Here is a 17,865-nt window from a genome sequence, read left to right on the forward strand (position 1 = left end):
TATAGTGTTTATTAATGTTTTATTTAGTTTGCTATATTTTAGTACATTGTTAAACTAAATGAAAATAAGAAATGAAACTAGCTGAAATAAAGTGTTTAACGTTTTTTTGTTTTTGTTTTTTTAAACATTTGTTTTATTTCAAGTAACAGAAATGTTTTTTGTGGTTTTAGTTTAACTATAATAATGCAAACGGCATAAATTGTCAAAATGTGTATTTTTATTGGAATTTAAAAATTTCATAAATCTATTTTACACTAAAAAATGTGTTAAACTCAGGACCTTCAAGACAAAAATGATTCATTAAAATTAATATTGTTTCTAATCATTAACTTAATAATCCATTGACTGTAATTATCCAAAAAAATAAATACAAATAAAAAACCTGATTAGCGTTTAGTATATGGAAAATATAATATTTTTTCATACTTATTATGTAAACAAACTAAAGGCTTTAAAGGCTTAAAATTGTAGTTTTGGTAGTTATGATTATGACTAATATTGGTTAAAAGATCAGTGTGAGTTAAAATGAAAATAATTCTAATATATAATATTTTTATGACCATTTATTGTCACTTTTGTTTTCTAAGGACCTCTGTGTAACTTTTTTAATTGATGTACAAGGGTTAATGCATCAGAAGTCTTACTTCAGCATTGCAGATTAAGGATGCTTAAGGAGCTTAGATGATTTCTACATTAACAGTCAACAATAATTCTGCTGTCTAATCACTGCCACTGATAAAGCAGAAGAGCTTTTGGGGTTTTCTGACTCAAAGCGTCCGTTCCTGGAGCAGGTGCCGCCAATTTCTGCAGTTGAATTGCACTGCTAATGCTGAGCGCAGGTCTCTCATTAAGGTGGAGGAATGTGGGAGATTCTGGAAGCTTGTTATATGCATCCATCATCACAGTCCGTCAGTTCCCGCATCTTTAGAGAGAAAACTCACGGATGGGCAGGGATGCAATCAGCCCATCCATCTGTCCCGTCTCTCTCTCTCTCTCTCTCTCTGTCAGTCTGTGTCTCTCTCTCTCTCGTCTGGAGGCCTGTGTCTCTCTCTCTCTCGTCTGGAGGCCTGTGTCTCTCTCTCTCTCGTCTGGAGGCCTGTGTCTCTCTCTCTCTCGTCTGGAGGCCTGTGTCTCTCTCTCTCTCGTCTGGAGGCCTGTGTCTCTCTCTCTCTCGTCTGGAGGCCTGTGTCTCTCTCTCTCTCGTCTGGAGGCCTGTGTCTCTCTCTCTCTCGTCTGGAGGCCTGTGTCTCTCTCTCTCTCGTCTGGAGGCCTGTGTCTCTCTCTCTCTCGTCTGGAGGCCTGTGTCTCTCTCTCTCTCGTCTGGAGGCCTGTGTCTCTCTCTCTCTCGTCTGGAGGCCTGTGTCTCTCTCTCTCTCGTCTGGAGGCCTGTGTCTCTCTCTCTCTCGTCTGGAGGCCTGTGTCTCTCTCTCTCTCGTCTGGAGGTCTGTGTCTCTCTCTCTCTCTCGTCTGGAGGTCTGGAGGTCTGTGTCTCTCTCTCTCTCTGTCAGTCTGTGTCTCTCTCTCTCTCTCTCTCTGTCAGTCTGTGTCTCTCTCTCTCTCGTCTGGAGGTCTGCCAGTGCAGCTCTGGATGGAGATCTGGATTTGGCTCCTTTAACTACATTCATTTTTCCACTTGATTTTGTGGCATTCAGGGTCGGCGGGATCGGGCTGTTCCTGGTGCTGAAAATAATGAAAATAATTTGTAACTACCTTGTTTTCTTGATAGTTGCACAAAGTGGAAATTGCATTGTTGAGAGAGAACAAAAAACACACATAAGTCGCATTGGCATATAAAGGAGTAGTTCACTCAAATAAATGAGAATGTGCTTTAAATGTTCTCAGCCTCAGGTCATCCAAGATTAGGATGAGTTTGTTTCTTCATCCGATTTGTATGAGTTTCTTTCTTCTGTTGAGCACAAAAAGAAGATATTTTGAAGAATGTTGGAAACCAAACAGTTGACGGTAGCCATCCACTTACATAGTGTTTTTTTTTCATACTATGGAAGTCAGTGGAGACCATCAACTGTTTGGTTCTTCAAAATATCTCCTTCTGAAGAAAGAAACTCGTGTAGGTTTGAGGATGAGTGATGTCAGAATGTGTGTTTTTGGGTGCACTGTATCTTGAATGGCTATGATGAGTCGTGTGTTGATGTTTTCTGTGTGTTTCTCTGCTCACAGGTGGGAGTTTACCCAAACCGCAGGTGAAGACGGCCTCGCTGGGTCAGGCTGGGAAGGCCCGCTCTCCATTACTGCCTGTTTCAGTGCCGACTGCTCCGGAGACGACTGAAGACGGACAGAAGCAGACAGGACACACACACACGCACACACACACATGCACACACACACAGGACACACACACTCACAGACAGGACACACTCACACACAGGACACACACACAGGACACACACACACTCACACACACACACACACACACACGCACATGCACACACACACACAGGACACACACACTCACAGACAGGACACACTCACACACAGAACACACACAGGACACACACACAGAACACACACAGGACACATACACAGGACACACCAACACTCACACTCACACACACACACACACACACACGCACATGCACACACACAGGACACACACACTCACACACAGGACACATACACAGGACACACACACACACTCACACACACACACCGATCCAGATCTCCTCATCAAACACTCGCTTCAGTCTCTCAGAGCACTTTGGACTCTGCGGGGAGTCGCTTTAAATCTCGGCCGTAAGCTGAACGCTTAACAACTGATGCAAATTATTTCCATAAAACCTCAAGCAACAATTTGGCTCGTTTTCCTTCTCTAAAAAAAGAATGATTGATGCTTCTGTGATTCAAAAGCCTATCCTGATTTTTCCTCTGCTTTATCGGGTGTAGTTATTAATATTTTGTGAAGATTTGCAGATGAGAGCGCAGACAGTGTTCAACTATTGATGTCACAATAACAAGAGAACGTGGGAAGTTTGTGCTCGGGGTTTGATTTGGCCTCAGACGACTCGCTTTTCTAGTTTATGAGCGAGAGATGGAAAGGTCAGGAGACTCTGTCCATCTAACACGGATCTGTGTAATTGGAATGGCCTTTACTCGTCAGAGATGAAGCAGATAAACAAACTGACAGTGATCGGACACTTCAGCGCAGCCCGAGTGAGAGAGTTTACCGGTAATACCGCGGTAGATATATTTATGCAAGAGACAGTTACACGATTGGCATGTTACAAATGCATTTCCTGGTTTTATTAAAGCAGGGATTCACAGACTTTGTTATCAGCCAAAGCAAAGGCCTTTGAACTAAATCATGGAATAATTGAATTCAGAATTTAAAAAAAAAAATTATTTGAAGTTAATATTTCCGTAATCTTAGACATTTGCGTGTTCATGGTAGTTTTGAGTTTAATTTTAAAGTTTTAGAAATTGTGTGTGTGTTTTTGTCATTTTAATTAGGTTTTATATGTGTGTGTGCGTGCGTGCATGCGTGTGCGTGCGAGCGAGTGTGTGTGTGTGTGTGTGTATATATAGACAATTTTTAATAATAATAATATAATAAAAATGAATAACACAACAAAATTACTAAAACTATCTAAAATGAAAATAAAATAAAATTTAAAAATAAAAACTATAACAGTATATTAATGATATAAAAATATCTCAAGCGTCAGTAAATATAAGGACAAGATATGGATTATAAAATATCACATCCTCATATATTTTGAATGTCCTCGGATGAATAAATGATGAATTGTGCACAACTACAGTAGAAATGAGAACTGCTCTTCAGTCTGTAGTTCCGCGTGGGTTTGTGTTGCATGTGTGTAAAGTCAGATATTGGTCTGCCAGAGCGTTTAAAGCAAACAATCTCTTCCTGACGAGTGTTTCTGGACTCGTGACGATAGATCAGCTAACAGCACTTCGACTGATGCTTGAGTGTTTTCACACGGATGTCTGATGTTATAGATGGAGCTCAAAACATCAGGAACAGCACTGGGATGTGCATGCAATAACCTCACTAACTGTTTGCATGGATCCTCTCAATATCGCAGTGACCTTTCCCAAACCAGGTTAAAGTTTCTTCTGCTCTTGTGCTCCGCAGGTGTACGAGCAGGACGATCTGAGCGAGCAGATGGCCAGTCTGGAAGGTCTGATGAAGCAACTCAATGCCATCACGGGTTCGGCTTTTTAACGCTGACGCAGAGGACTCTCTCTGACTCACCTGAAGCCCTCAAACGGGATTATAACGGGAAAATGACTCCGAACCGAATCTCCGCGCTGGAGAAGAAGCGTCTCTTTTCTAACACTGTCTGAGATTTTATACTGGTTTACGTACGATCTGAACGCAGATCCATCAGGAGGAAGACTGTGAGGATTCCTGAGCTTCATCTACTGACGGAAACCTTTCCCATGGGATTATTAGCGAGTCATCTCAAACACGACCGAGTTGCCAAAATGCACATTTTCACTGACATCTTGCCAATCTATTGCTGCCAAAATCCCTTGAATACACTTCACTAGGGAACTGTATGTTCACACTAGAAAGCGGACGGATGAAGCCGAGAAGATCGGATCATTTTGATCACGCAGCACTGATTTTTATTGCTGATTGTTTGCTGTGTCTCTTTGTGAATCTCATATTGGTTTATTATTTGACTGTAGAGGAACTGTAAACCCCTGCGGTGTGCTCTTGAGTTCACTTTATGCATTTCATCTCCATCCAGGGATAAATTAACCACTTGTGCTGCCAAAAATGATTTTCTTCCTCAGTATTTTTGCCTTGTTTTCCGGTAAAAATATCTAAATGTTCTTAAATCAAGATACATTTATTTGAGAAGCAAAATGGCATCAGATAACAAGTCTTCTTTTCTGATAAAGGTATAACAATAAAGTGTTTACTCTGAAAACTTGAAAAAAAAAGGGGAAAAAATATATTTTTCTGAACCCGTCGGCAGATTTTTTTCTTGTTTTAAGCATAATTTTTTTTTTTTTAGAAATAAGACTTTTGTTTCTCTAGTAAATGTCCCATGCACCAAAAAAAATAAATAAAAACTTTTTCAGTATATTTTAAAATATACAAAAATAGGCCAAAAAGTATATTTGCTAAAATATATTTACTGTCTGTAAATAGATTTTTTTGGTGTATTTTTGAAAATATATTTTAAATATATTTTTTAAAAGCATAAAAATTAGTTTGACCCTTCAGATATTTTCAATCATAGAAAATGCATTCACATTTCACACTTAAAATGATTTGTTGTCTATAACACATGTGAACATTTGATCAAAAAATGTAGCTACTGTAAGATTCTAAATGTATCTTCTTGACCCTGAAATACATATTTGGTATATGATGGTTGAATATAAATATATTTTCAATATTTTCTTTATTGTTTACTAAATATATTTTGTTTTTACTTTTTTTATTTTGGAAAGTTGCTATATCTGTACTGGAAAGCAAGTCAAAAACACTGAAGAAGAACTTGTTTTTTTGGTCTTGGCTTGGTTTTGCTGTGACCGTGATCAGTCAGTCGGCGGAGGGTAAAAAAAGGAGAACAAACATGGCAGAAGAGTGAATTAATTTGTCAAATAATGTTAATGTGACCGCTTTGAGACATTTCATGCGTCTCACACCATCAGCTTTTCCGTTCATCTCTTTTTTTTAATGTCAGGAAGACTTTTTATGTGCCTATATATATTTTTGGTCACTTTATTAATTTGCTGTGCTGCGAGACAAAAGATGGATGATGAATGGAGGATGAAATGCATCCCTATATTTGATATTTTTCTGCAGATCCTGGAGCGGCACGCTGTTTTTACTGTACAGACGCAGCGAGCGACTGATGGACTGATCGCTGTGGCGCTGGGTTTCTACGATATATTTAACATATGATTTAGATAGTTCCTTTCACAGTAATTTATGAAGACGATGTGATTAATTCTAGAGCTTTTATTTAGCCCATTAGGAGAATAAAGGAGGAGGAATTCTGGGACGGATTTTCACTGTTTCTGAAGGAAGATATTTTGCTTCAGCATCATAACACGCCTTCGGTTGTCTGACGTTTTCTGTGTGTCGCGTTAAATGTGATCGACAACATTCCTGACGTTTGGATTCTGAAGCATGGAGTTTGTGTGGATGTGCAGTCGCTCTCGTTCCCTCACAGTCTGTTCATCTTTCTCACAGTGAAGATTCACAGATCCTGCTACCAGAAAATAATGTCATTCATTTCAAAAACAAACAGAGAATCCTCTCGCAGCTCTTTTCTACATCTGAAATCGTAATTGTTACTTTGTAATCTCTCAAAACTCCGACTTTGTTCTTGCTTGTTTTCAGAAGTGCAAGATAAAAAGTCTGAATTGTGAGAAGAAAAAAAGTCTGAATTGACAAAAAAGTTTTGGGGGAAAAGGTCAGAAGTGTGACATAAGAAGTTACAGTAACACTTTCTATGAAGCCCATATTTATAATACATTATAAAAACCTTATAATATGTTATATCATCTTATAAATAATCATAACAACAATTATAATACATTATAATGCTTACGCATTTGTGGTTATAACTTTTAAGATTATGATTATTTATAACACACAATGAAAACCATATTAATTGTGTTCACACATTACACATTCATCTTATGGCTGTTTGAGAAAAAAAATTATTATTATTATTATTATTACTATACTTGTAATTGGTCTTTGATTGCTTTAAGTAAAGTAGCATAACAAAGATGGCAAGATATGGGACTTATAATACATTATAACTATGAGAAATATCATCTATTGTAACTTAAGTGGATGCAACATGTTCACTGTGTTATAAATCATCATACTCTTAAAAAGCTATAACCACAAATGACTAAATATTATAATACATTAAAACGGTTCTTATGAGTATTCATAAGATGATATAACATTTAAGTTTTTTTTTTATTATGCATTATGCATTCATTATAATGCCTTAAGAATACCCTTATAATGTATTATAAATATGGGCTTCATAGAAAGTGTTACCAAAGTTACAATTAACTTTTTTAACATTACATGGCAGGGGAAAAACAGAATTATAAAGAGATATAAACTCAGAATTGCAATAAAAAAGTAAAAATTCTGAGTTTATATATCTTGCTATTCTGACTTTATTTCTCAGAATTATGAGTTAATTTCTCACAATTTTAAGTTGATATCTTACTATTGTGACTTTTTTCCTCATAATTGCAAGTCAGAATTCTGAATTCTAACCAATTCTGACTTAATATCTAAAGTTTGACATAATATCTCGCAATTCTAAGTCTATATCTTGCAATCCTGAGAAAAAAAGGTCAGAATTGTGAGATGTGAACTTTATATATTCTGACTTTTTTCTCATAATTGCAGTAGAACTGAGCGGCGCTGGCATTGTTTGTGTCGTACGGGGTTGAACAGCATTCATTTTCCAGAGAACTCTTCCTGTAATTCAGCAGTGCTGGGGCTGATGTGAGTTTATATATTTTGCTATTCTGACTTTATTTCTCAGAATTATGAGTTAATTTCTCACAATTCTAAGTCTATATCTTGCAATCCTGAGAAAAAAAGGTCAGAATTGTGAGATGTGAACTTTATATATTCTGACTTTTTTCTCATAATTGCAGTAGAACTGAGCGGCGCTGGCATTGTTTGTGTCGTACGGGGTTGAACAGCATTCATTTTCCAGAGAACTCTTCCTGTAATTCAGCAGTGCTGGGGCTGATGGGATTGATCCCTGATCAGCTGATCATTGGTGTGTCTCAGAATCACCTTCATGCAGTGACTAATTAGTCGTGTTAATGATAGAATCAGAAGGCAGCGTTGAGGAACATGAGCAGGCTTGTTAGACGTTCTCTGCTCGCGAGAGGAGGAATCATTCTTATGTGTATTTGACTTCATCCTTAAATTGTCCAATGTTAGCATCGTTAACCAAATTAGAGTAGTGGTTGAGATCTGAAATGCGGTTTTCCAGCCGCTGCCGAGTCGAACCCTCCGGCTGTTTCTACCCATGACGTTGTATACGATTACTGGTTTTGTAATGCACTGTAGAACAGTCCAATGTTCCTTTTTATATAGAAATGTTATTTGAATGGTGCATTCTTTTTGTTTGATAAATAAAGCCTTTGATAATAAACCGTGTCTGTGTTCGATTCTGTTTGCGGGATTGCAATAGTGTGATTGGGTAACCGCTGCAGAAAAGCTTTTTACATCTCCTCTCAAAAAGTCCTGAAGGGTTTAAGCACAGCCTGATTGACCACACAGATAGATGTGTACAGATTAATAAACTGATATGATGGAGATGTTAGTGAGTTATCTATCTATATACAGTGGGGCAAAAAAGTATTTAGTCAGCCACCAATTGTGCAAGTTCTCCCACTTAAAAAGATGAGAGAGGCCTGTAATTTTCATCATAGGTATACCTCAACTATGAGAGACAAAATGAGAAAAAAAAATCCAGAAAATCACATTGTAGGATTTTTAGTCATCTAGGTAGCTAGCTAGCCATCTGTCATTAGTTATATCTATTTATCTCTCTATCCATCTATCGTTAGTTAGTTAGTTAGTAGGTTAGTCCTATCTATCTGTCGTTAGTTCTATCTAACTATCAATCGTTAGTTAGTAGGTTAGTCCTATCTAGCTATCTGTCTGTCTGTCTGTCTATCGTTAGTTAGTTAGCTAGTAGGTTAGTCTTATCTATCTGTCGTTAGTTAGTAGGTTAGTTCTATCCACCTAATTATAGTTAGTTAGTTAGTTAGTTAGTAGGTTAGTCCTATCTATCTCACTGCGGGTGAAACCTTTGAGATTTGGGTCTATTGTACTTCCATAACATGTCTTCTTTCAGACCAGTGGAAAGAAAGCATCCAAAATACATATTGAAGTGTTCATTTTATTGCACTTTATCTGCATCTATAGATTTCAATTCCAAACAATATGTTTAGTTTTTTTCTCTTACACACACCAATCATTAGTTTTATTCCTCTCTATATTATGAAGGTTTGTTCATATTTCATTTACACTGATTTAAACAACATTTTTCAACTGAAAACGTGGTGAAAATGTGTTTATTTTCTGTCTGTTGACAGTATTTTCTGATTATTTTCTGATTGAGTGATGCAAAGAGAAATCTAGAATGCCCTCTGGAAAAACCTTTAACTCAAATATGACAACAAAATCAAACCTGGCTTTATCTAATGTTCAGACTGGTTGCAAATATGAATATAAATTATTGGAAATATATGCAAATTAGTGCATATTTAATTAGAGAATTTCTCATTTGCATAAACATAACAATTTCGAAAACTTGAAATTGTTTTCAGTTAGTTGACATGTCAACATTTCTAATTTTATTTTTTAAAAAGTTTGGTAATTTGGTTTCCATTTATATTTAGCTTTAATTTGCATTGATTTCATTTTTATGTATAGCAATTTTACTACTTCACTTAAAACTTATTAATATGCATTCATGTATATTTATTCAATTTTGATTGGAATAATTCTACTACTAATTTGAATTTATTTTTTAGTAACTGTAGCATGCATTTTAATTAGATTTAAGTAGTTTTGGGTTATGACACACTTATATTTAAAATGAGCATCTCTGTTGATTTGAATAATGAGGTGTTTCCTCTGTTGCATCAGTTGAAGTTCCTCTTGAAGTTCTGAAATGCATGAAGGTTTGTGATGAATCTGACCCAGAATCTGATGGTGAATCTGGTCTGTAAAGTTTCATTACAACACTTTCACACTGAAAACATTTATTTGACATGCTTGCTTCCATATATCAGTTTCCACTCAAGCAATGATCTGAACAGCACTGCTGTAAGAAAAGCTAAAACCCTGTTTAAGATCTCAGTCTCATGATTGCATGAAGGTTTCTTCTAAGAGCAGAGCATCTCTTTCTTCGCTGGGCTTCGGGATGCAGCTGTTTTCTGATCCTCTCAGCTGAAAGTGAATCTTTGTCAGTCTCTCACGCTTCACTGACAGCTCTGCTAATTTACTGCCAACAAAAGGCGCAGCGCTGCACCGGTGGGCGACAGCGACATAAGCTGCTTACAGCTGTGTTTGTCTGTTTGTGTGGCAGGTGTGTGTGTGTGTGTGTCGCACCTGAACAAAGCGCTGCTGCTCCTGCATCCATAATGAAGACAGAATCAGCTGTGAATCTCCTGTGATTCACAAAAATACCTGTGACAGCCACTGAGGAGTCGCTCTCACCATATCAGCAGCGTAGAGACACAAGAACAAATGATAGATAGATAGATAGATAGATAGATGAAAGGATAGTATGACAAAGATATCGCTTGAGGACAGCGAACATTCAAACTAATGTTTTATTGTGAATATGAGATTGATCTGAAGAATGAATGCTGTATCAGATGCAGGTAAACACACTCGCTCCACATAATACACTGCTTTTAATACAGTAATACAATAAGCTTTCAATGAAGCAATTTAATGTTCCTTTGTTACTAGTTCTACAGTAATGTTTTCAAATTAGTAACAGAGGTTTGGGCTCAGCTGTTAAACTCAAACTGAGATTTGAATCCATTGCGGAAGGAAGCAGTTCTGCACAAAAGGTTTTTGTTAAGACACACAGTATTGTTTCTTATTTGTTTACACACTTGTGCTGTAGAACTGTTGCATAAACACAATATCGCTAGGCCATTGCTAGGGTGTGTGTGTGTGTTCACTACTCACTGCTGTGTGTGTGCACTTGTATGGGTTAAATGCAGAGCACAGATTCACACATCATGACCTTTCCTTTCCTAAATAGAAGATGTGCGTGACTCGGTCCTGCGGCCGCTTCACAGTTCTGATGTTCCTACAGTAGAGGGTTACCCTGTTGACCTGTTTACCCGAGCAGAAGCTGTGCTGATAGACTGTATGTTGATGGGCTGTTGACCTACATATGGATACACAGTGGTGGAAATATGGTCTGCTGGTGGAGCAGCGGGAGGCTTTAATCTGCCAGAGCCCATTGAAACCAGCAGGAGATCCTCAAACACACACACACACACTCAGTGGATTGCAATGAAATGCTGAAATGTGTCAGATCACATGCAGTTTCCTCTTTTCCTCTTTCAGCTCGACTGCTGTCATGACGGAGCAACAGTCTCTTGCTGAGCTAGTAGTAAGTTAAAGACATGTTTAGATCAGGATACCTGAATAATAATTACAATATTTTATTTAACAGCTGCATCACCTGCTTTAGTGTGTGCTTTCACACAAATGCAACAACATACATGAAGTATTATTTCTTTTTTGTCTGTTTGTGTGGCAGGTGGGGGTGTGTGTGTGTCGCACCTGAACAAAGCGCTGCTGCTCCTGCATCCATAATGAAGACAGAATCAGCTGTGAATCTCCTGTGATTCACAAAAATACCTGTGACAGCCACTGAGGAGTCGCTCTCACCATATCAGCAGCGTAGAGACACAAGAACAAATGATAGATAGATAGATAGATAGATAGATGAAAGGATAGTATGACAAAGATATCGCTTGAGGACAGCGAACATTCAAACTAATGTTTTATTGTGAATATGAGATTGATCTGAAGAATGAATGCTGTATCAGATGCAGGTAAACACACTCGCTCCACATAATACACTGCTTTTAATACAGTAATACAATAAGCTTTCAATGAAGCAATTTAATGTTCCTTTGTTACTAGTTCTACAGTAATGTTTTCAAATTAGTAACAGAGGTTTGGGCTCAGCTGTTAAACTCAAACTGAGATTTGAATCCATTGCGGAAGGAAGCAGTTCTGCACAAAAGGTTTTTGTTAAGACACACAGTATTGTTTCTTATTTGTTTACACACTTGTGCTGTAGAACTGTTGCATAAACACAATATCGCTAGGCCATTGCTAGGGTGTGTGTGTGTGTTCACTACTCACTGCTGTGTGTGTGCACTTGTATGGGTTAAATGCAGAGCACAGATTCACACATCATGACCTTTCCTTTCCTAAATAGAAGATGTGCGTGACTCGGTCCTGCGGCCGCTTCACAGTTCTGATGTTCCTACAGTAGAGGGTTACCCTGTTGACCTGTTTACCCGAGCAGAAGCTGTGCTGATAGACTGTATGTTGATGGGCTGTTGACCTACATATGGATACACAGTGGTGGAAATATGGTCTGCTGGTGGAGCAGCGGGAGGCTTTAATCTGCCAGAGCCCATTGAAACCAGCAGGAGATCCTCAAACACACACACACACACTCAGTGGATTGCAATGAAATGCTGAAATGTGTCAGATCACATGCAGTTTCCTCTTTTCCTCTTTCAGCTCGACTGCTGTCATGACGGAGCAACAGTCTCTTGCTGAGCTAGTAGTAAGTTAAAGACATGTTTAGATCAGGATACCTGAATAATAATTACAATATTTTATTTAACAGCTGCATCACCTGCTTTAGTGTGTGCTTTCACACAAATGCAACAACATACATGAAGTATTATTTCTTTTTTTTTTAATTCATATGTGATTCAAAACAAATGATTCAAACATTGAAACATTCACATGATCCTCATCAGTTTCTGTAATTCAGTGAGAGGCATCCAGTCATTATAGCAGAAAAAAAGCAATCATTTTATGATTAGGCATCTCTTGTTGTTCTGATTAAACAAGAATGAAGTGTTATAAATTGACTGGTTCTGGTTCATTCATAGATTATCAAGTTCAGCATATTGCATTATGAAAGGCTTTTTCTCATTAAACATTTTAACATCTGAATGTCTTACTTTTTACACAAGATAATAATAATATTGCCTTTTAATTTCTTATCTGATTTCTGAGATCACTGGACCAAAGACTGGATTAAAGATGGCTAAACATAATGGGCTTGAGTAGAATATAAAACATTCAATTTCAATTTGGGGTCAGTAGGGTTTTTTTAATGTGAAAGTAATGAATTAATTCAGACAGTATTTTATTTTTTTTGTATTATGCATGTACTATTATAGTTTTTAATATTTTGAATTAGCTCTTTTTTTACTAACTAAATTTGTTAAATTTTTAGTAATTTTGTTGTGCTTTTCATAAATTGTATTACTTTTGTTTCAAAATAGTACTATTTAGGTTTAATGTATTATTATTTTAGTCTTAGGTCCTTTTTTTTTTTTTACATATTTCCAGTTAGTAATTTTAGAGCTTAAACAAAATGAAAATTACACATTTTGCTTTGGCAACTAGCTGAAGTAAAGTGCTCGTGGCTGATTTAATCTCAGAATATTCCGTTTTTTTTAAGGCACGATGTGTTTAATCACAAATAGACGAGGTTCTGCTGAATGCAGAGGAGGTGGATGGAGATCATTAATCTCTAACCTGTAACTAATGAGTCCGTCGCAGCGCTGTGAAAATACACCACAGTTTAATGCCAAATCACAGCACAAACCCTCTATTTCACAGCAGCCGAGCAATTCATCAGGCGACAGAGATTTCCTAATCGTCTTCATAGACCTGAAGAACCTCCATCCGTTATTCACACGCGCTCACGAGTCCAGCTAGCCAACTGTAGGAGTTGCATAAAATCAGTTGTGATTATTTTTGACTCGCTGTAGATGTGAAATATAAATAGATCATTTTTCTCAAGTACTAATGGCTTCTTCACCTCCGCTCGCGGGAAAGGCTCTCAGCGGGAGGCTGAAGCCCAGTGTGATAATAAGACATTGATTTGACCTCACGCTTTCATTAAATGCTGAACTGAAATAGACTCTTCCTGATGAACGAGCTTTGCAGAGCATGTGTGATTCTGTTTCTGTAATCAGCTGCAGTCATAAATGTAATATTCTGTTTGAAATGTGCAGAGATATTTCTGGTTACTCATTTTCCAAGCAGGAGCTCTAGAGGAAGATTCTGGGTTTGAGTGCAAGTGAAGCTTCATTGAAGAAAAGCATGTCGACGGTAAAGAGCGGTGAAGTGTAGGTGCAGAACTCTCAGCATCTTGTTTGTTTTTATCATTTAAGCAGGAGTCAGAATGAATGTAAAATGGATTTCATCTGTAATATTTCTGGAAAATATCAATTGGGTCATTGCACATCAACTCAAACTAATTTTTTGCAATTTCTCTGGCAAACAAAAAAAAGTTTTTTACTGAGTATTACTGAGTAATCCACTATTTTGTAGAAGAGGGTCAAAATTTGGGGATGGATTTCACCTGGGATTCAGAGCCAGATTACAGAAGAGTAAAATGACTTCAGAAAGACAGCGGCATCATGGTGTTATTTTCACAGAGATTGAAATCTGTAGACTTTATCAATCTCTGTTGCATTATATGCCAGTGGTGACCATTCAAAAATGTCGGGGAAAAACACTTTTTGTGCTCTTTTCCTAAAGTTTGCATGTCTGCAACTCAGGAAATATTAAATATATCTTAACACCCTGTTGGAATTTGGTTCTTAATAAACTTTTCTTTAGGTATCACCATTTTTAAGGCTCTGTAAGGTTTGGTTCCAGAGTTATGGGGATCGCAATACGGCTCCATGAGTGCGTTTTGGATCTTGAAAACCAAATGTGGATCACTATTAATGATAATAATGCAGCTCATGATTATTGCATTTAAAGAGGAATGTCTGAAAAACAAGATACCCAATGTAAAGTCTGTTAAGAACATGAGTCTAAAAGAAAATTAAGATATCATTAATGCTTCTTGATTTACAGACAAGCAGATTTTAGGGTAAAAGCACAAAAAGTGGTTTTTCCCAGTTTTGAACTGTCGCCATTGACATATAATGCAACAAAGATTGTTCAAATATTTTATTAATAAAGCTGCCAATATCTGTGTAAGAATAACAACGCTGCCATCTTTCTAAAGTAATTTTTACTCTCAAATCTCCGTTGAACAGGATCATTTTGACCTTCCTCTGCAGAACAGTGGATTAGTCAGAAAATATAACTGTATATTCATTTTTGAAAAACATACTCCAATAATCTGATTTATTTACAACTTTGAAAAAAAAAAACGTTTTACAGCGTAATATTGTATAATAATAAATAAAGTAGGACAAGTACATTGCGGTGTTACTTTAGTATTATTTATGGACCATTATAGTTTTTATTCATATTTTGAATTAGCTTTTATTTTTATACTTCGAGTTTTCCTTTTAATTTTAGTTATATTTTTTAGTCATTTTGTTATATGCTTTTGTTATTTTTATTAGTTTTTGTTTTGTTTTAAATATTAAAGGTTTAATGTATTTTAATTCAGTTTGTTTTTATTTTATTTCTGTTTATTTAATTTACTTTATTTTATTTAAATAAAGTACTTTATTTAATACATTTTTATAAGTTAGTTAATTATAACAAAAAAATACTATTTCAGCCTTTCTACTTCAAAATTTCACATTTAATGAAATGTGTTACTTGCTGTTTCTATTGCATTTATTTTTTAAATGCAATCGCAATTTCTACGGTAAAAAAAAAAAGTTTTTTCCTCACAATTAGCTATAATTACATTTTTAAAACACACACACACACAAGAACATCTGTATTATTATTTTGTTCTATTTTCCTTTGTCATGTTATGTAGATTGTTGCTTTAGCAAGCGAGAGACAGAGAGATAAAGTTTGGTTTTATTTATTTGTTTGTTTGTTTTTTGTCCATCCGTCTTGACCAGGACTCACTGGGAGATTTATTTATTTTTTGTCCCTCAGTTGGACCGGCCTTACTCTCAGCAGGCAGTTTAAGGCTGATTTCAGGCTGAGGTTACAGCAAATGCAGCTTCACACTCGAGATAACCAGACATTACTGTCAGTCAATAGTAGTGAACCGTGAGCCGAACCTCCACTGAGAATAACACACACACATACACACTCACACACACACACACACACACACACACACACACACACACACACTCACTCACAAACACACACAAACACACACACACACACTCACATACACACACACACACACACACACACACACACACACACACACTTCATATCCAGAGACACTGATTTCTAATGTGACAAAGCTAGAATTTTTAGTGTCTTTAATGTTGTAGTTTTCTAAGGTTATTCCAGTTCTGCAGCATGATTCTGATGCTTTTCCATGAATGTGGCTTCAGCTCAATCGAGAAGGACCTGGCTGCAACTGTAAAAGCTGTGCAGTTTCACAAGTCCTCACTATAACGCACAGAGAAAACAACATTAGCCTACATCTCGCCATGGCGAGAGAAATTAATTATGAAATATTCATTGGTGGTGGATGTAGCACAGAAGCACTAATAAAATATTACTCCAGTAAAAGAATGCATGCGCAAGTTTTATTTAATTCATAATTTAATAAAAAAAATTATCTGAAGACCTGATCCTCCCACTGTGGGTAATCAACCCAATTCTTTTTTTAAATGTAGTGGGTTGTTCGTGTGTTAGCCTAAAGATCAGCTTAATTTAGCAAAACAATCATTTCAGGGACGAGTTACAGGCTAATGGTTGTTTCTTCTGTGCATTATACTGTAATGAAGGCTTTGTGAAACTGCACAGCGTTTTTAGCTTTTTAAACAACATGCTCTCTCCTAAACCAACTACCCACACATTTCCTATCATGTATGCCTATGAAAGACGATCGTACCAATCAGAGCAGGTGTGCTCAGTCTAACAGCACTGCATGGTTTTCTCCTGCATTATCATTCGTGAACACTATGAAGATGCTGTGGTCCATTTCTGTCGTACTGAACGTCAAAGCCTCTTTGTGTCAAACGGCTAATAAAATCTGAATCTGCAGCGGGAGGCTAATCATATTCAGATTCTTCATGGCCCTATTTGTCCTCTAATTCAATTCATTAAGAAGATTTTCAGAGTATTTGAGCAGCGTTGAGCTGTTAGACAGCAGAAGAGAGCGTTTATTGAGTGTTAAATGTCTCTCCTGGAGCAAATAACACTCAGTGCGACCGATAGCTTCAGTTCTCGGCTGAAATTATGGTTAATTCGCATTCTGATTCCTCTCAAGGATTTTATTGAAACACCTCGTGGAGATTTTTTTTTCTTGCTGTTGTCATTTCGGCTGCTCGATGTTATGGGATGATGCTTTGAAACAATATGGTAAAATATCTTTATTTTACTATTATAGTTTTTATTACAATTTTGAATTAGTCTTTCAGTTAACTGTTATAACCCTAGAAAATATGACTTTTGTGTGTGTGTGTGTGTGTGTGTGTGTGTACTGGTTTATATATCCTGGTGGGGACTTAAACCTGACTACACACAGACTCATGGGGACTCGTGTCACGGTGGGGACCTAAATTGTGGTCCCCACGGCTACAAAAGCTTATAAATCACACAGAATTAAGTTTTTTGAAAATCTAAAAATGCAGAAAGTCTCCTGTGAGGGGTAGGTTTAGGGGTAGGATTGGTGTAGGGCAATAGAATATACGGTCTGTACAGTATAAAAACCATTACACCTATGGAGAGTCCCCATAAGGATAGCCGACCAGACATGTGTGTGAGTGTGTAGTATTTACTTTAGAATTATTTTTTACAATTCCTAATAGTCCTTAAGCATTATTCAAAACAATAGATTCAGTTTTAAATCCTGATATAGCTACTGGTCTTGATAATACTCAAACAACGTGAGAAAAGTTTTAATTAACAAAATCGATACTCTTAGAGCTAGTATTCTGTCTCCAGACTTTATCCTTGATTATTTCATCCATTTCCGTTTAAACCGATTTCATTATCTGATTTGGTGGATTTAGTCTGCCATATGAAGCCCACTCAGTGTTCTTTGGATATTGTTCCTCCACATGTCCTTATTCAGGTATTGGACGTGGTTGGTCTAGATCTTTTGTCAATAGTGAACTCCAGTTTATTGAGCGGTGTTGTGCCATCCTGCTTTAAGCATGCAGTGGAACAACCCCTTT

The 17,865-nt window shown here is 36.9% G+C and overlaps 1 protein-coding gene across 1 annotated transcript in view; it reads left to right on the forward strand.

The window, feature by feature from the left end:
• LOC107558061 (netrin receptor DCC-like) overlaps positions 1-4,323 on the forward strand; it is a 52,335-nt gene extending 48,012 nt beyond the window's left edge. The window contains exons 17-18 of the mRNA XM_016241672.1: positions 2,179-2,299; positions 4,062-4,323. Coding sequence (XP_016097158.1) covers positions 2,179-2,299; positions 4,062-4,323 — 383 coding nt within the window. The remainder of the gene's footprint in view (positions 1-2,178; positions 2,300-4,061) is intronic.
• Positions 4,324-17,865: the final 13,542 nt, after the last annotated feature.

This window comes from Sinocyclocheilus grahami, unplaced genomic scaffold, assembly GCF_001515645.1.
Source record: "Sinocyclocheilus grahami isolate Dianchi unplaced genomic scaffold, SAMN03320097.WGS_v1.1 scaffold631.1, whole genome shotgun sequence".
Classification (NCBI taxonomy): domain Eukaryota; kingdom Metazoa; phylum Chordata; class Actinopteri; order Cypriniformes; family Cyprinidae; genus Sinocyclocheilus; species Sinocyclocheilus grahami.